The 20,444-nt window shown below is 34.0% G+C and overlaps 1 protein-coding gene across 1 annotated transcript; it reads left to right on the top strand.

Annotated features, from left to right (window-relative positions):
• Positions 1 to 15,353: 15,353 nt before the first annotated feature.
• Positions 15,354 to 19,789, top strand: LOC308654674 (beta-casein-like; the record flags this gene model as incomplete). The annotated part of the gene is made up of 7 exons (XM_081304354.1): positions 15,354 to 15,404; positions 16,212 to 16,238; positions 16,341 to 16,355; positions 17,414 to 17,434; positions 17,527 to 17,571; positions 18,906 to 19,457; positions 19,784 to 19,789. 7 exons carry the CDS (start codon positions 15,354 to 15,356, stop codon positions 19,787 to 19,789), a joined length of 717 nt encoding a protein of 238 aa, XP_081160480.1.
• Between the last annotated feature and the right edge of the window lie 655 nt (positions 19,790 to 20,444).

Genomic DNA, 20,444 nt, shown 5'->3' with positions numbered 1-20,444 from the left:
TATTTATTTAATTGTAGATGGACACAGTACCTTTATTTTATTTATTTATTTCATGTGGGTACTGAGGATAGAACCCAGTGCCTCACACATGCTAGGTAAGTACTGTCAGAGGCTGCCATGAACAGGTGCTGAGCATGTAGGAGCTGAGTACATCCCCTTAGCCTTGAGCAATGAAGGTATGGAACTGGCTTCCCCTAGCAGTTCCAAAGCAGGTGGACCTCACCTTCCATCAGCAAGGAATGACAGCTCTGGGAATGGGAGTCACCCAATGGGAATGGGCTACACCCCTCTGAAATCCAATCCCTTGCCTTATTTGGGTGGAATTTTCTCAAGTGTCTTCTCAATAAATAGGATTTCAGGCGTGTTCTCTCTCTTTTTTTTGCCTGCCTCTCTTGCCTTCCTTGTGGGAGCTTGGGCAGAGGAGCTGCCAATGAATCCCAAGATAATGGTACTTTCTGTGTCTATGTGTTTATTTAATGCCAGCCCAATGCACCTGGAGTGAGATTTATTCACGTGTTGCAGCAAAGCACTGAACCAAAACTCCAGCCCCAGAAAACCTAGAGTTCTTTATCACTAAGCTACAGCCCAGGGAATTTGTATTTTTTAATTTGAGATTGGGTCTTGCCAAGTTGTTGAGACTGACCTCACACTTGTGATCCTCCTGTTTCAGCTTACTGAGTCCCTGGCATTACAGATATGAGTAATCACACCCAGCAGGTGAGTGTATTTAAAAGATTAGATGACTAAAGGAGGAAGGTAGGACCTTAGCTATCAGTTATATGAGTGTATTTCAAACTTTTAGATAGGTTTTCACTTTTTATTAAAAAAAAATGGTTAGCCTAGTAAAGGGTGGTGCACACCTATAATCTCAGCTTTTTGGGAGGTTGAAGCTGGAGAAATGCTGCTGGAGGCCAGCCTCAGCAACTAAACAAGACACTAAGAAACTTAGTGAAACCCTGTCTCAAAGTGAATAATAGGAAAAGCTTGAGGTGTGGCTCAGTTGTTAAGAACTCCTAGGTTCAATTTCTAGTAAGCAAAAAAAAAAAAAAAAGAAAAAAATGATAAAATATTAAAGTATTTAGATATTTACTATTTATTGACAGTTTTCTGGTTCAATAAAACATGTGGGACCACTGATTACAGTCAACCACTCCAATAAATTACTCCAATGTTCTTAATAATGTGTTTACTCCAATGTGTTTAAATCTCCTTAATTGTTACATTTTCTCCACGGTGCTACCTTGCCAATCCTTGAATATTATGTAGAAAAGAAAAATTTGAGGGCGGGGGCGGTGTCTTACTGTGGATTGAATGCAGGGGCACTCACCAATGAGCAACATCCCAAGCCCTATTTTGTATTTTCATTGAGAGACAGAGTCTCACTGAGTTGTTTAGTGCCTCACTTTTGCTGAGACTGAATTTGAACTCTTGATCCTCCTGCTGAGGATCAAGAGCTGCTAGGAATAGGTGTGTGCCATCACACCCAGTGAGAACAGAAACTTTTTACTTTCAATTTCCCAAGCTGCTAGGATTAGGTGTGTTGTCATCATACCCAGTGCGAACAGAAAATTTTTACTTTCAATTTTCATGGAGTCCTGCCATCTCACTCTTGACTTATAATGTACTAATGGTCTCTTAAAACTGCAATGATCTTCAGTAATATGTTTATCCAATCCTACCTGCACTCCTTCTTTTGTATCTTTTTAGTTGGTGTCATTTTTATCCTCCATTTTCTGTGGTTGGAAGCAGAATTTGGGGGATATCACATTGAAATGATACATCAAATAATATGGGAAATAAAAAATGTGACTGAGGAGATATGCCTGGTGTGCTTCACTCAAAACAAAGTCAGAAAAGAGAAAATAACACCAATTTTAATGAAGCTATGAAACAGAGTACCTACTGCAATAGGAATCTGGTAGCATTGATTTAGATCATAGAGATACAAGGTGGACACAAAAAGGGGTAGACACAGGCGGCTCTGACCCTTTTGTCTCCAGGACTACCCTGAACCAAAAAGACCCCATTCATCAGGGAAAGAGTAATCAGAAAGTCTCTGGCAGTCCCCATTTAAGCCAGAAGCACCTGAGGTAAATCATTCACTGCTGGAGAGGCCTGTGGTCCTTACAGTTCCTTAACCCATCTGGGGAGTGAGCAGGTTACCATCCTGTTGCATTTCCCTGGAGAGAGAGCTCAGCCAGCGTGGATCCTCTTTCCCCCTTGCTGAAAGGTACTACACACCTTGGTCTTCCAGGGACTCATGAAATAGCCAGACAGCTGCCACTAGCAGTTGTGCAGATCTTGTCTTGATAAACAGCCAAGATATCTTATATACCCTTCTAACCACTCTCCTACTACCCAAGAGACCAACCTCCCTCTAGGTGTTTTCCATGGACTGGGGAAAACACGGGGGATCCTCCCTTAGGTAGGTTTATAGAGGCCTCCAGATAATATGGGACACCCATCTAATATTCTGTTCTTAATGAATTATCCAACCAGTAGTAAGCAAGAGAATTTTTATACCAATTTTCCTAGGAATAGTAAAAACATTTTCTTTTTGTCTAATATTATTTAACACATGGCTTCTGATGAGTAACATAAGCCCCTAAGACTCAAGGAGTTAAATCAAATTCCCAATTATGAATAGAAATTTCCTGTGAAAGATGTGTAGTACTAAACTCCTGGAGTCATTTCACTTTAAATGTGAGAAACACGAGGTGGAAGGATATGAGTTCTCATAGAAATCAACACTTACTATTAACTACATACTTTTCCATATGCAGTTTGGAAAAAAGGAATTTAGTAATTTCAAATTAATCTCAACCTTTAAAGTAGATTATACTATTTCATTTTTCAGAATCTATCTTGTTGAAATTATTATTTATTCAGAAGGACAATGTTTTTTGTTTGTTTGTTTTCACCAAACAGAATTAATATGTGCTTATGCCCCATGCCTAGGGCAAACGAGAAGATGTGGAAATATAAATATTTAAATGTCTGGTCTAGGATTTGCTTTGCTAAATAATTTTTACATATTATGCTAAGATAGATAAGGAAATTTAGCTCTAGTGTTATGTTGTATAGTAGAGTAACTATATGTAATGATAACATATTATATATGTTTCTTTACTAAACTAGAAGAAAGAAATTTGAATCTTTTCACCTTAAAAAAGATGATAATTTTTCAAGGACATAGAAAAGTTTACTCCATTTGAACATTACACAATGTATGTGTGCATGGAAACATCACATGGGTACTCCATAAAAATGTATAATTTGCATGTATCAGTTAAAAAGGATAGTATTAGGTTGCTACTGTTTGCTGGGAAATGTGCAAGGCTGATGTGGACGTGATCACTGTCCTGTGGAAACCTGCCTTACAATGAAAACAGACCTATTTGCAAAAGATTGGAATTTTTCCATGAAGATATATAGTTTTTACAAATGATTTTAATTGAAATAACAGTTGTCAGCTTTGTTATTGTTTTAAAGTGTAACAAAAAAATCATTGTACCTTATTTCCAGAGAAATTCAACAAGAAAGAGATTAGTGATAATCTTTATATTTAAAATTACCTCAAAATAGTATTAGATGTGAACTTGACAAAAACAATCCCAGCTCCATATATAGACCTGTTTTCCCATTACTTAATTACAAATTTAAAACATCTTGAGCTATTTCATTTTTATTTAGTTTTTTTTTTGGAAGATAATATGAAAAGGATCATTGGCACACTGACTATGTGTCAACTGAGGTTGGTCAATGAGTACAAAATTGCAGTGAGACAGGAGGAATAAATTCTGGTGTTCTTCAGCATAATAGGGTGGTTGTAGTTAATCATTTAGAAGAGAGGTTTTTGAATGTTCTCACCACAGAGAAATAATAAATGTTGGCAGAGATGGATATGCTAGTATTCTAATTTGATCTTAAAGTAGTATATATTGAAATACCACATTGTTTGTACCACATAGATAGGTACAATTATTATTTCTTCATTTAAAATAGAAATAATGAATGAAGAGCCTAAGAGTTTGGCAATATCTATTGAATACAAAACTTTGTATTCCTGAATAACAATGACATAATAGAACCCAGTTCCACTATGTATTAGCGCTGTACATTGAAAAAATAATCTTTGGGTTTAGTTTTTGTTTCTGTAAGATCGTGACTCTCTCTCTCCCTCTCTTTCTTTCTCTTTTTCTCTGGCTACCAGTTCTATTTATATGTACCATTTACAACATTTAAAAACAGTCTCTATAAAAATAATGTTACATAATAAATTAGAAAGCAGAAATTTGAATATCCAGGCAAATGACTTAATTGAGTAACATAGAGCTGGATATGAACATGGTCAGATGAAGTATGGATGGTGGCTTCCTAGACAGTACAAGCTTAAGGTAGAAGAAGCAGTATATATTCAGCTATGGTCATTTTTTTTTAACTTAACTACTGAGCCACATCCCCAGCCCTCTTTTGTATTTAAAGACAGTGTCTCACTGAGTTGCTTAAGGCCTAGCTTCTGAGACTAGCTTTGAACATGATTCTCCTGCCTCAGCCTCTCAAGTCTCTGGGATTACAGGCATAGGCCACAAAAGTTAACTTTAAACCATTAATATGTTTTTTAAAAATACATTTTTGTACAGAAGGATTTATAAAATGTATGCCATGTGTTACAATTCTCAGAAGCATTAAAGATTAACCATTATATATGCCATTTGTAGTCACCGATTAGCTTAAATTGATATGGAATTATTCTTACTAAAACTGCAATTTTTATTGTTTTGATGTTTATATATCCTTTGATCCTGTCCATAAATCTGTTTTTAGGGACTTATTCAAAAATCTCTGTCTCCTGAAGACAAGAAATCTGTCTTCCCCTTTGCATCCCTATGAATTAGCTTGGGGCTTGCTAATCATACTTGCTAATTCCTCTAACCATCAGGAGGTTCCCCTCTCATCAGTCATTGGCTTTCCTCAGATCTACCCTTAATGCCTCTTCCAAGCTTGTTACTCTTCTTCTCTCTGGTATCTTTATTTAATCACTTTCCTGTCTAATTGTACTTTGTTTCCTGATTGGTTTTCCTACATCTTTTTTGACTTTTTCTAATTTATTAGCCAGACTATTCTTAATTATTTTTCAAAATATTATGTGACAAGTCATTTTAGAGATAAAAACATTTTGATGGCATTCTATCATCCACAGAGTATAATCCAAGGAATCAGTAGAACATTCAAAAGGTTTTTTCAGTGGTATTCCTGGGAAATACTTTTAGCCTCACTCCTTGCTTTTCTTTATGCCTCATCCACAACTTTTTTTTGGTGAATAGACTATATTTTTATGATTTCACATCTTTCCCCATATACCTTCTGAAAAAGCATGTCTTCTTTTATAGTCTCTGACTAGTGAATTCTACATATTATCCAAGAATAAGTTGAAATGTGAACATAAAAAGATATATATAGTCCATGTCCACTCAGTGTGTTCAGTAGCAGAATATTGACATTGATACTATTTTATCCAATCATATAAATTAATTCATACATTCATTCACTCATTCAAAACATAGTGATTTGGGGCTGAAAGTGTAGCTCAGTGATAGAGCTTTTGCCTTGCATGCATGAGACCTTGGGTTTAATTCCCAGTACCATAAAAATTTACTCAAATTAGTTAATAAAGTAAATAAACAATATGAACTTATAGAAACTTAGCCAAATATATTAGGCTCTTGGTCCATAGCCCTCAAAAAATTTACATTCTCATACACATTACAGACATGGTACACACAAACAACTGAAGAGAGGTAGTCAAAAACATGATAAAATGAGACAAAAATATAGTATTGGACTGTATTATAGGCTAAATTATCCATCAGTATGAAAAAATATGTAAAGGAAACGAGAGAGGAAATGTCAGCAGCGTTGTGTAACATGCCTACGGAAAGCCTCATGGAAAAGGCGAGTAAAGACCTGAGGGAAGAAGGGGAGTGGATCATGTTTTTAATCCAGGAAAAGAATTTCACAGTGAGGAAACAGCAAATGGATAGTTCCCAAGTGGCAGCTTGCCTACCATCTGTACACAAGGAAGGCAAGCAAAAAGGCCAGAGTTCTCAGAGGAACCGAAAGAAAGTACAGAACATGAGTTCAGAGGAGTGAAAGGTGGTGTGGCCACTTGAGGTATTTTAGGTCATTTCAATGGCTTTGAATTTTAATCTTGGAGGCTTGTATGTGGAGAAGAGAAACATTAGAGATTATAAAGTGCATTCAAGAGCAACACTCTGAATTGTTATTTAAAGATAACCTGAAAGGAAGAATCAGTGAAACAAGTTAGGAGACCACTCATATAATCCAAACAATAGTTAATGGTAACTTGAACCATGGAGTGGTAGTGAAGATGATGAAAGTGTCAGATTTGGATATTATTTGAAAATGGAGCCAAACCTATCTGCTAATAGATCAGATGAGTGGTGTGATAAAGAGGAATAGGATAGAACCACAGGGCTCTTGCTCAAATGACTAAAAGGCAAGGATTATAAGAGGGCCAGGTTTTGAGGGGTGGTAAGAAACTTATGTTGGATATGTGAACTTTGAAATTACTAAGTCCTCTAAGAAGACATGTAATTAACCCATTGGATACAGAAGTATAGAATTCAGGGTAGAGGATAGATTTGGATATAAATTTGGAAGTCATGAACTCATGATAATTTTAAAACATGTTCTTGGATAACTCAATAGGGAAGTTAATATAGGCAGAAAAGAAAAGTCCAGAAAGTGATATTTCTACACTACTTTTCATCACATATTTCAGAGATGAGGAGAAATTACCAATGAGTCTGAGAAAGAACAGCCAGAGGTATAGGAAAAGAAGGAGAACTGAGTTAAAAAAATGTCATTGTGTCAAATGTTGGTGATAGGATAAGTAAGAGAAATATCAAAAATGATTTTTAGATTTAGAAAAGCCTATGCCAGTTTGGGCCTTGAGGAGAATTTTGTGGTCTGGTAGATGTGAAAATCTAATTAGAAGAAAAAAAATTGCATGAAAGAAATTGGAGATATCAAGTATGGGGAACTTTGAAGGAATTATTTTTACCACTCCTTCAAAGGGTTAGAGAGAAATGGGGAAATATTACCAAGGAAAAGTGATGAAAAGGGGGAGTATCTTTTTACAATGTGTAGGTTCATGATATACACAGGAAAAAAGGACAATGCAATGCAAGGAAGTGTCCACTAGTTGGTGAAGGCAGGAGTGGAGGGGTTGTTTCTTCTGTGCAAGTATAGTGTTTGGCTCTGCTGAGAGAAGTAATAAGTCCTCATGTGTGGCAGAGACAATACAGAGAAAAGATGTAGGTGGGGAAGAGAAGAGTAAGCAAACTTTCAAAATTTCGGATTACTCTAATTTCTCAGTAAAATAAGAAGCAAAATCCTCTGTTGTTTAACATGAAGATGGAGTAAGGAGTATTATTGCTTTGAATATTTAATAGGAGTCTTGGCAAGTGGAGTATGTAAAACAAGGTGTGTAACAATGATTACCATAAAATTCTAAGTGAGAAAAAGGGGACACTTAATAATAAAGGTAGTGAGAAAATGATAAATCATTGGAAGGAGCTGAGTCTGGTGGGGTCAAATAAAATTCTTTTTGGGAAATTGAAGGGGCTATTGCAAAGTAGATTAGGAAGCTTGATATTAAGATTGTAGTGTGCTGAAATCACAGAACATACCATTATATTATTCCATATTTATAATTTATTAGTAGGAACAAGATAATATTCATATTTTTATCATTGTGTGGTCTTCTGTATCATCTAGTACAGTTGCTCTGGAGATCCCCTGCCACCAGAGAACATAGAAATTTCCTCAATGCATTTTTGATTCTAATGGCAAAGCGTATGCTGGTGCTAGTGGAACCCTGGTGGTAGAAGCCAGATTTGCTCACAAATATCCCACAATGAATAAGACAAACCTCGCAATAAACCTCCTGCCTGAAATGCCAGTAGTGCCAAGGATGACAAATCTTCGTTTAGCATGTAGTATGTACTCCAGAAATGTATCCAGAATTATTTGTAATTGTATGTAAAGTAAGAGTGATTGAGATCTGATGAAAACGTCTCCTGTGCGTCACTATCTCAGGCTTTAGGCTTCCATGATGCCCACTTAGAAAACACATTTGCTTTTCTAGGATTCTTGATTACTTTTTTCCCCCCACAATATATTTTATCTGTTATTTATTTATTTATTTATTTATTTATTTATTTATTTATTTAGGTGGTGCTGAGGATTGAACCCAGTGCTTCACGCGTGCGCAACAAGTGCTCTACCACTGAGCTACAACCCCACTCCAGGATTCTTGATTATTTTTAGAAATCAATTTTCATAGTTACACTTCTAATAGGATGCCATTTACTCTATTTACATAATATCATGGAAATAATTAATATATTTCATTTCTGTAAGGGTTACTAAGCTATCTATCCCTCTCCATATAATAATTTGTCACTTTATTATATGTTATACCATATATAATATTGATGCATCACATAAATCAATACAATTTGCTTATTTTATTTTATTTCATTACCTCTGTAGTTTGGTGAAGCTAATAAACCATTCCTTGGATATTATTCAAGAGACAGAGGTTTCTATTATCACTATGTCTGTGCCTGTATTGGGGATTGAACTCAAGGCTTTGCTCAGACTTGGTAAGTACTCTACCACTGAGCCACACCCTCAGTGTACCAGCACCATCTCTAAATAGCTATAGTGTCTTGGGCAAATAATGTAAATTTTCAGGTCTAAATTCTACCCCTTTTTCTACAATATCTGTTGAACAACATGGATGCTATCCAGCATCTCTTCTGGATTTAGTTTTCTGAATATTTTTGTTGCATTTATATTACTCCTTACCTTGTTTTCCTATCTGTTCTCTTCCTTATATTATTTATGCAGCTTCAACTATTACCTTTATGTTTGACTCAAATCTCATGAATGTATTTATCAGATCTATCACTCAATATTGGAAAGAGATTCAGCTGAACAAATTCTACTGATGAAAAATAGTTCTAGGATATCTTTGCATTGATTATATCTTGCTTCTCATCTGGGAAGTCATAGAATTTCATTCTGTGCAATTCTTATTTTACACTCCTGCAAATGGTAACTCTTAAAGTTTTGAAAGCTGGGCTTGTTACACATGGCACTTAGCCCCTTACCTACCATTGTGTTTTGATGCTTGCTTGGTTCCTGGCACTTGGTTATATCATAAGTCTCTGACACTTCAGTTCTTCCCTGGGCATGTTTCTTAGTCTAGTGGTTTTTTTAGTGCTTTCCTTGATCATAGTTTTGCCTACTTTTCTGTCCCAATCCTATCTGTAAGGATCCTGATGAATGTAATTCAAAATTGGTAAAAGTCCCAAGGAAATGGTGTATTTATTGCACAATATGTCAGAATTCTGCTGTGAAATGAAAAGGAAATGTTGAGTGAGTAAGGGAGGTTTGCTTTTGTTCATTTTCTTAGAAATCCTACTTTGTTGCTTGTGGCTCTGGCAACCCAGAGCTAAAGCAACTGACTTGGGACATTGGAGCCATTCCATTATTTCTTTTCCTGACTTCCTCCTGGCTTCCTCCGGGCTTCCTCCTGGCTAAGGATGAATATTCTCCTAGAATGCATATCAGATGAGCAATTTTAATATGCATTAAACATTAACTTGGGTTTTCTAAGCAATATAAAATGTGTATGACAACTTAGAATGTCCAACTTCCCCTCAGATCTGTCATGCATGAATGCAAGGTACATTATGAATAAGAATAACAAATTAGGCCTATACTATGCTTTCTTACTTTGAAAGGACATGTATCTGTTATAGGCAGTGAATAAAGGAGACTGTTATGAGTATGAGTAGCATCACATATAGGCAGCTAAAAACTTTTATGAACATCAATCACTAAATAGGCAAAGAAACTTGGAGCCTGTTTTTGTAATGCTCATAAAGGAAGGCCTCTGTCACCCTGTACTAAGGTATGCCAGCTAAGACCCTGCTTCTCTCTGGACTTCAGTTTTCTTGCCACCATCTTCTGTTTAAGGGAAAAACATTTACTCACTGCAAAAAAGCAGTCTCCCAAAATCTAGACAGTCCTGTTTTAATATAACCATACCAGTGTCATTTGTTCTTTAGAAGTAGTCATTATCTAAATGCTACTTTCCTTCCTAAACCTTCCACAGATCCCCACTGTGCAGAGAACACCACACATGTGCCTTTGGAGCATGGTGTGCTTTACACATCCTTGCTGGGCCTTTTCCTCTTTCTCTGTTCTCACATCCATCTGCTCCTTCTTGTACTTCATGGCCCAGAGTTACAGTCTGATGCAGTTGTAGTTGCCTGTTTCTCACATCCAAGGCTCCCATCTATCCTTCCTTGTAGTGCAGAATTCTCTTCCTCCATGGGTCAGACTCTTCATCAGGCATTGAGATTCAGCTCAGGACTTATGGCTTTGTGCAGACTTTCTTCTTTGCCCCTATCCATCACCTAACATGAGCTAGCTATTTCCCTTCTGCCCATTTACCTTATCATAGATTTATTAAAATATATATTACTTTTCCCAACAAGTAGGTTCTCCTATCTGTTTTCCCATCAAAGTTTTGTTTGACCTCCTTGACTTTCCTTAATTGCTGTATCCTGGGCAGCTAGGAAATGCCTGACAAAGTACAGACAACTTTCATGCTCACCTATTTTCAACAGTTTTCACACTTGGTATCTCTGGGATCTATTCATTGTCAAGAAATTCTTTTATTTATAAATTCAAAATTTCTATGTAATAAATAGTTTCAACTTGTACCTCTTGCAACCATTCATTCTCAATAGGCCGACTCTTTGCTTAAACAAAGTAACAATCTCTGGTTATTCAAATTCTTTTTTAGTATTCAGGTATGTTACTAAATCATCTTGTCATACATCTACTTGGGTAAAAACAAAACTGGTATCTAGTTTCATATAAGTCATAACTGGTGCTTTTGAATCTTTCAATTTATTTTATTTTTATATTCACCAAAAATGTAAAAATAGTAGTATTTTAATTGTACATATTTAAGGCATACAACACACACATATGCAGTGAAATACACAGTGATACACACAGGCATACATGGTAAAATGATAGCTATGGTCAAACCAATTAACATGAAAATCATCTTACACAGTCATCATTTTTCCCTTTGAGGTAAGGGGACCTAAATTCTATTGTCAGAAACTTTCCATGATACAGTAATATATAATTGACTGTAGTCTTCATGCTGTACATTAGATCTCTAGACCTACTCATTCATAAAATTGCGACTTTGTATCTCCACATCCTTCCCCCAACTAAACCTTGATAACCATCATTCTACTCTGTTTTTTATATATTCAGCCTTTTTTAGATTGTACACATAACCTGCTGCACATCTTGAATCATTGCCACTTTTGACACCACTTGCTTCTGCTAGCAATACAAAGCATCAAGGAGAAGTGAGAGACTGACTTTGTACTCTCTTGTTGATACTCTATTTTCTCCTGTACATACTTGAATTTTATTCTTAGATGATTTCTTTTCTTAATTTTTTCCCTAGGGAGATTTATTTACTCCCTTGAGGTAAAATAATTTCCTCAATTATACTTTTGATTTCTCCCTTGAATATAAAATATACCTCAGCTTGGATAACTCAGACTGATCACATACAAGATTAATTTAGTATCCCCATTAAATTTTACCTTTTCATATCTTGTTTTATGACATGGTTAACTTTTTAATCATCCTCACATAACTGTCATAGTTAATTCATTAATTTTCCTAATCTTTCAAATTCCTTCTATTTTCTGTTTGCCTTTCTGTTGTGCAAGATGTCCAGCACCATCTCCCTAATTGAGGGCATCCAAATGCTCATACTCAACTACTATAATAACATCATACAACTATCACCTTTGATGATGGACACAAAGCCATAAAATACAAAACATTACATAATCCTTTTTTATTTCGAATGTCTAATATTTTTCTGTATCTGGTGAATTTTGTCACCCTACATACTTGAAATTCACAGGTATTCAATTTATAACTGCATCAATTATCTGCAATAATAAGTTGTACTCTACATCTTCTATGTAACCTTACAGTTGTTAGATTGCTTCAAGTGTATCTATTTCCTTTAATCAAAATACTGAATTGCCATTCAATCACATCTGAAAATGAGACTTGTAATTTAAGTTATAACTAAAGTAGCAGCTCTTTAACGACAAACTCCTGCTTACATGTAACATAGATACTCTGTTTCTCTACTAGCCATAATTAAGTTTTGCACATTGAAGCCAAAATGCTACATTGACAGCTAACTTAAATAACAAAATTTCAGAAAGTAAAACATGATTTATGGGACTTAGACACATCAGCATGTCAATGGTATCTTGTTTATTAACAAAAAATATGATTTTGAGAATGTTACTTAAACTTTTGCTGTTAAGTAAAAATAGCTAACTTATGCTGTTTGGGGAAAGATACAAATATTGACCTACAAAATACTTAGGACACAGAATAGGGTTAAGACTGAGGAAAGCTAGCCATGATTATTATTTTAAGTATTAAACCCAAAATAGAAAATATAATTAATATTTTTCAGATGAATTGATCTCATGAAATTTTGCAAAATTTCTATGACAGTTTTACTGAGGATTTTGTGTATACCATCCATCCATATTTCTTCTCTGATTTGTTTACTACTGAGGAAGGTATATTTTTTTCTTTTGTTAAAAAGTATTGGCTTGAATTGGATTATATATTTTTCCTAAGTCAAGTGTCCCTGGGTGCTAAACAGTTTTCCCCACCTGACTAAGCTCTCACCATAGACTTGTTAGTTACTTCACAGCAGTACAAAGCACTAACTGCTCAAGTTAACATGAAATTGTGGTCTTTGTGAAGCCCTGTGTATCTATGTTGTTCATGTAAAACTGCCCCATGACTGAGATCTTAAGTCCCTATTAGACCCTAAGACATCTAATGATGCCCACAGTAACTTGGGGTCTATGGCAGAGTATCACTGTGCTCCACTCATTGTTAGTGAGCAATTGCATTTCCTGGACAAGTTTCCTTTATCAGCTTGTGAATTATTCCTTTGTTACAATGCTCCCCAGAAATTCTGGGGACAGATACTGAACAGAAATCACTTTCTAATCATGCAAACTTCTTAGAATTGAAGCTCAATGTTGAATTGATTTCAAACCACAAAATTAGCATGTTATTAAATTCAGTATATATAGAGCTACAAAAGCAGATAGACCATCATCTACCCAGCTTCACCTTCACTTCCTATCCTCCACTTTGGAAAAAGGTAAGAAATTCAGCTATAAAGTTTGAGTATACCCTCCTTATTATTTATTGCACACTAGGTTGTTCTTTGGAAAGAAAGTAATTGATTAAAGTACAGTTTTGGAAATAAAGGTATTTAAGGTAGTGCTGAAGCTATTTTTAACATTTATTTTAGAAATGATGGAATGCCTAGAAAGACTATAATGGCTCTGTAGGTTTCATGAGTCCAAGAAAATGTAATTCACACTAAGTGGATACACATTTTATGTATACATGTATATATACACACATGTATATACACTAAAGATAACATATCTTTAGTATAAGGATAGTTAATATTATTAAGAGCTGATTAATGGCTGGTTTCCTAATTAATTCTTCGAATTTGATTCAACATATAACAGCTGTAAAAACAAATATATTTAAATATATTATGAGGCAATGAATATTTATTGGGAAAGCTCTTGTCTAATAGTTTATAGAGTTAGCATATTGAGTCAAGAAATGAAGGTAGTAGTTTGGGAACATGTAATACTTTAAATATTTATAAACATCATTATAGAAGAAGAGCATAGTCATCAAACTTGTCCATTACCTTCAACTTCGCAGTTTATCTATCATCTAGCCTATCATATTTCGAAGCAATATTAAAATAGTAAAATTAAAATAAGTAAGCTAAAAAGAAAGTGTCCTACTTTGTAAGAAAATGAGTGAAAGAAAATTAGCTTATATAATTTCAGTCAATAATAGAATTCTGACTTAAAAACATGGCATAAAAAATGTTGAAAATAAAATATATAAATGCAATGGGATACACTCTTCATATCGTAATCTATAATGGTATTACATACTTTTTTGAACTCTGACAATTAAAATTATTTTGAAATTTTTTGAGAATTTAGGCAAGGTAAAATTAATTGAGAATTATATAACATCCATTAGAAAAATATGAAAATATATTTTTGCACTGGCAGAATTATTTTCAGTTTTCAAATATTGGAGAGAATGTTTTTCAGAAAATTAGAAACATTTTTTTCATGTACTGTTTTTAGTTAAAACATTTATTTGAAAATCTGAAAATAAAAAACTGTCAAATGATATTATGACATAAATATTATTTTTTGAAATACGTTATATGAAATACAAGAAAATCAAGCACAAAGGCCATTTAGTATATTTAATAAATAATGTTAAGATTTATTTCATAAGAAGAGGTAGTGTTGGCATTGGGAGTGGGCAATAGAATTTGACCTTTGGAACAATCATCAATATATCAATGAGCACATTTTATACAGAAAAGATGTAAAATAATGCATTATATCCAATGTCCTAGGACACACAGGAGAAGATATATTAAATATGTAAGGATCAAGTCTGCATAGTGAGTACGAATGAAGAAGAAACAAATATATTTGTCCAAAAAAGCATCAACCTGGAGAGTGTAACAAAACAAACAAATAAACAAACAAAACCTGCTACAATGAAAACAACAGTCTTATTGGACCTGAGAAGGTGTGATTAAACTAAATGTTAATGGCATCTATTCAGTAGAAGAAAAATAAAAATAAAAATTATTCAGCAGTAGAACTGAGTACTATGCAGTATAATTGAGACTCTATCAGGATTGCGATTTGCTCTATACCCAGTAACTAGACAGTGTCTGGCAATCAAAGTGCTAAGTAAATATTTCATAGAAAATGAACAAATAAATCTTTCTGTAACTTTTTATATTTTTTGACATTTAAAAACCAAAAATAAAACACTCTGAGTGAACTTAAATATAAAAAGACTGGAGATCCATGAGCTGAAAATCTGAATAGATTGAATTTAATATTTAGGAGTAGAAAGCCAGAGTAGATTTTTTACTAGTTACATGATAGAACTTCTAATAGTATTTTTCCTTAAAATGAAAGCATGGTATTATATTATTTTTTAAAGGAAAAGTAACTCTACCTAAATAACAAAATATGTCTGACTGAATAATTTATCGCCATCTCTCATTTCCCCATTAACAGGACGTGGTAGCCATGAAGGTCCTTGTCCTTGCCTGCCTTGTGGCTCTTGCTCTTGCAAGGGAGGTATGTACAGAGAAATTTCCAAAAAAAATTAAGATATAAAGGTTGATCTTCCTAATGTAGAAAATATTATTACCAATAATGTTAGCATACAAATAATGGAATTTTCAGCTTTTTTGTTTTGGTGTGTATGAAAATCATTTACTTTTACCTACTTTTCCAATTTTCCTGTGGGGTCTCAAACCTGGGACAAATGCTTTCTACTCCAATGTTCCCCTGTAGCTAAAGGAAAAGCAAACAAATACTTAGTAACAAAACAAGACAAAAACAAAGAAAGAAAGAAAGAAAGAAAGAAAGAAAGAAAGAAAGAAAGAAAGAAAGAAAGAAAAACAACAAATAACTATGTAGTATTACACAATTTTATGCATGCATAAATTATATAAATGTATCTTAAAAATAACTGTTCAAACATATATGTCTCTTGCTGTAGAGAAGTGGGCCAAGTTCTATTTGTATTTATACAAAGACAACCAGGGGACAGTATATAGGCAATAATCATAATCATAATCATAATCATAAGTATACTCATAATCATAACAAAAATATTTAATAGAAATTAAGATAATTACATCTGTTATCCATCCCAAATCTATTCTTAATTCAGGTGACAGAGAAATATACCAATTTACATTTACTAAATATGAAACATAATGAAAATTTCACTTTTAATGTCTGTACAAAGACATGCAACTTTTTAAAAAGCTTTTTCCAACTTTTTAAAAGATTGCTATATAAAGTGCATAAAAAGTGTAAATGTGTAATAATGAATTAGCTACAGACACTAAATGGACTTATTACTTTTCTTTATAGAATGAAGAACTTGGTGTATCCACTGAGGTAAGTATTTTAGAAAACATTTTTTTCCTTCCATAAAATAATAACATTTTCTGATGATCTAGTAGATTTAATGCTGATTTTTCTTCTTCTTTTTCTCTACAGATTTCAAGCAGTGAGGTAAGAATGATTTTTAGAGGCAATTTCCAATTGTAAAACTAGAAAATCCTGTGCCTTGTATTGTGTTATATCACAGTAATTATGCTAATGTAGTCACATATGACATGCAAATTGTGATGTATGTTAAAAGACAGAATAAATGCCTGGAGAATTTAGTACTCTAGAACTTTCTAAGTGGGCTTCCTAATTGAAATTGTGTCACTGCTTCCCCATCCCATTTTCTATGGATCATACAGCTCTGTTTTCTGTCTTGAGCTTTCTGTACTCTGACCTCATTCACTTTTAACATTGATTGAGTGATTTCTGTGCATCAGACACTGATTAGGAGCTATGATACAAACTAAAGATTAGGATGTCAATGAAACCAAGAGCTTACAGTGCAGTGGGTAAGCAAACATGTTTAGGACACATTTTTTTTCTTAGAATTGTCACTTTGATAAATAAAAGCCAGTAGGATTTGGTGAGAGCTTAATCTACTCAAGAGAGTCAGGTGGACATTTGTCCTTGCACCACTCTTGAAAATGTTGTCATCTGTTTAGTAAGTGGTGTGACAATTTATATTGTCTCTTCACAAAGCCTTGAGAATTTTAGGGGGTGTATTGATTTCTTATAGTTTATTTGAAATCAAACACATTAACAAGTGAACTAATAATGACTAGTATAATGCACCAAGTACTGTTATGCTGTGTTTTCAATTAGTTTTATCCCTCTTATAATCAGATGGTGTTTTAGACATCATTTGTTATCAGTAAAAGGACCATGATTGTACAGAGAAATTAGCTTCCATTAGAAGCTTATTTTATATAGTGTTCATCAATTTTTTTTCTCTCTTGACTACATTCATCTGACTTTTTTATATGACAGGCTATTTTTTAATATGAGAGGCTTTATAGAATGGTCTAAATATAAAAGTTGCAGTCATTATCCTAACTTAAGGACATTAGCAAGTGAAAGTGTCTCTATTAACCTATTGAAGCCTTTAATTTCTGATATATATTGAATACTAAGAATAATTAATCAAAACTAAATCTGATTTTAATTTTTTTATTTTTCTAAAGGAATCTATTACACATATCAAGGTAAAATCTACATATATAATTGTACTTATTTTTATGATTTCCTGTTAGAATTTCATAGATAATAGCATTTTAAATGCATGATTTGTTTTTAGGAGAAGCTTGAGAAGGTTAAGCATGAGGAACAGCTGCAAAGACAGGTAAATTTTCATGATGACTATATTTCCAATATTATTATAAAACATAATCCATGAAAATATTGATAATGTATATGTTCAATTTAAAGAATTGCAAAGTAAATGCCATGTACCTATCAATCAATATAAGAAATTTAAAAATGGCAAAGTTAAATATATTTTCCAAGTAATCAATGTGCTTTTTAAATGCATAATCAATTTCTAGAATAGAGATTAACTATCTAATGATATTACTAATGGTATATCTGTTTTAATAAATTCAAATTAGTACAAACACCTCCAAACTGGGAACTGTGTTCCTTTCTTATTCTGAAGATGTTATGATGATGAAAGAGAATAAAGGTGACAAGGTGTAAGTCTGTTTCTCAGACATAACCTTGGCCACAAGTTTCTTTGTACTTCATTTTCTTCATGTGTAGATGGAGAATATTCTTAAGAATATCTACCCTGATGTATTGATGAGCTGATTAGCCATGGATATTCAATGATATGACATTAAGATTTTGTCAATTGTACTAAAATATTTAATGGCTGCATGATGACATTCTTAAGGGTATTTCCATTACAAATGAGAGAAGTGAGGTCCAGAAGAATTGAGTACACACTATGTGACCACATGATCCAGTTAATTAAGTAGCAGAGCTTGCTTAAAAATCAAGAATATTTGGAATAACAAAATTCTACAATTCATACATTTATCTAACTGTAATATTTTCACTTCCTGTTTTATTATTAGAAGGTTTGGTTATCACACAAAATATTTTCTAAAACCAATTAAAATTTAAAAATAAATGCACTTTAAAGACTCAAGTAAACTACCTTTTACCAAAAGAAGTAATGTTAGAATTTGGCCAGTGTTAAGTGAGTCCCTGAATTTAGCCATAAATAAGGACTGACTTTTCATAAAAAGAAAGTGAAAATAAATACACAAGTTGTCCCTCTAAGTGTTTTAAAATTGATGTCTCTTCATTATATGAAAATAATTTTTTGTGTTGCTAGCATAATTAGGTTGAAAAGTCAGTGCTCTATAAAGACCAAAGCATATTAATTACAACTATCCTGATAACTAAGGAAAAGGTCAAAAAATCCAAGAAAATTCCTAAACATTGATTTCAGTTTGGACCACAGATCTACCAAAAATTTGAGGAGTTTAAGAAGAAATCTCTTAAGGAACATTTTACTCATTTTTCTTCACATGAGCCAAAATGATTTCTTAAGTGACATAAATGAAAATCTTTTATTGTCTTCACTCAATTGTAGTTTTCCAATAGATTAATTGATTGTAAATGACAGTTATGGTTAAATCATGGACTGAAAGATTCTTCTTCTTTTTTCAGGATGAATGCCAAGATAAAATCCACCCCATTGCCCAGCCACAACTTCCTTATGCTCAGCTCATGCCTTACACCCTCCTTCCCCAAAACGTCCTGACTCTCTCTCAGCTGGCTATGGTGCTGTCTCTCCTTCAGCCTGAGATAGTGGAAGTCCCCAAAACTAAAGAGACCATTCTTTCTAAGCTTAAGCTCATGCCCTTCCTGAAATCACCAACAGAGCTAACCCCATTTGTCCCTCAAATCCCACATCTCACTGACCTCCAAAACCAGCACCTCCTTCTGCCTCAGCTCCAGCCTGTGGTGCAACAGGTCCCCCAGATCCCCCAGATCCCCCAGGTCCCCCAGGTTTTTCCTCAGATGCCCATAGTTCTTCCTCAGCCCCAGGCGCCTATCCCTCAATCCAAAATCGCACCTGTTCCCCAGCAAGTAGTGCCCTTTCCCCAGAGAGACATGCCTGTCCAAGCCTTTCTGGAATACCAAGATCTTCTGTTCCAGCCTACTCGCCCACTCTACCCTGTAACTGACCCACTTGTCCCAGTTTCTAACCCTGTTACTGTAAGTCCATACTTACTTACTTTGCCGTTTCTCTCCTGATGTATATATGATGGTAGAATAAGTTGAGGGAAGTTCTAGAATATACACTTCTAAAGAATGAAAGAACAAAGATATAAAGTTATAATTTAGATCAGTGATTCTACAATAGAATCACCTAGAGCCACCTTCCCACAATTCCAATGCCTAGGCATACCCACATAGATTCTGATTAAGTTGTTCTGATTGTCTAAGTAGAGTAGACTGTGTTAGAAAGAAATGATTACAGGGATTCCGAATCAATTGTTCTCTTAAGAATTTCGATTTCATTTTTTTTTCTTTTTTGGCAGTTCTAGGGACTGAACTTCAGAGGCACTATAGCACTGAGATGCATCCATAGACTTTCCATTTATTTATTTTTCTTTTGAGACAAGTTCTTGCTAACTTACTGAGGCTGGTCTCAAACTTGCTCTTCCTCTACATCAGCCTCCCAGGTCACCGGAAGTGCAGGCATGTTTTACCACATGCAAATAAGAATTCTGATTTAACGAGTGTTAAAGACTTACCAAAATCAAAATTAAAATTAATAATTTGATTGAGCTTGTCAAAAGAAAGCTGATTATTTTCAAGAGTTTTCAATGTTTTCCTCATGGACATGCATTCCAAACATGCCATAGATCATGCCTTATTTTTGCCATCTGTAGATGAGGGGAAAAGTTTGAGATGCTTATTTAATTGTTTCTTAAAGCAATTGTTTTTGCTGAAAGGTAAGTGATATATTTATTTATTTATTATTTGTTTACTTTCAAGGTCTAAGATTTCAAAGTTAGCGGCTCTTCATTTTTGGTAAGTTTGAGAGTTTGGAGATTAGACCAATTCCTTTTATAGTTGATTATTTTTTTCTATTTCATTCTCCTACAGATAGTGGAAAATTCGATCAACATGTTAACTTACTTACTAATTATCATTTTGTTGTCAACTGTTTACTATTATCCACTGACCTGAAACATG

The sequence above is a fragment of the Spermophilus citellus genome, assembly GCF_964194105.1.
Source record: "Spermophilus citellus genome assembly, chromosome: 8".
Lineage (NCBI taxonomy): Eukaryota > Metazoa > Chordata > Mammalia > Rodentia > Sciuridae > Spermophilus > Spermophilus citellus.
Note: the sequence above shows the minus strand (reverse complement) of the source record. Positions and strands in the feature narration are given on the sequence as shown.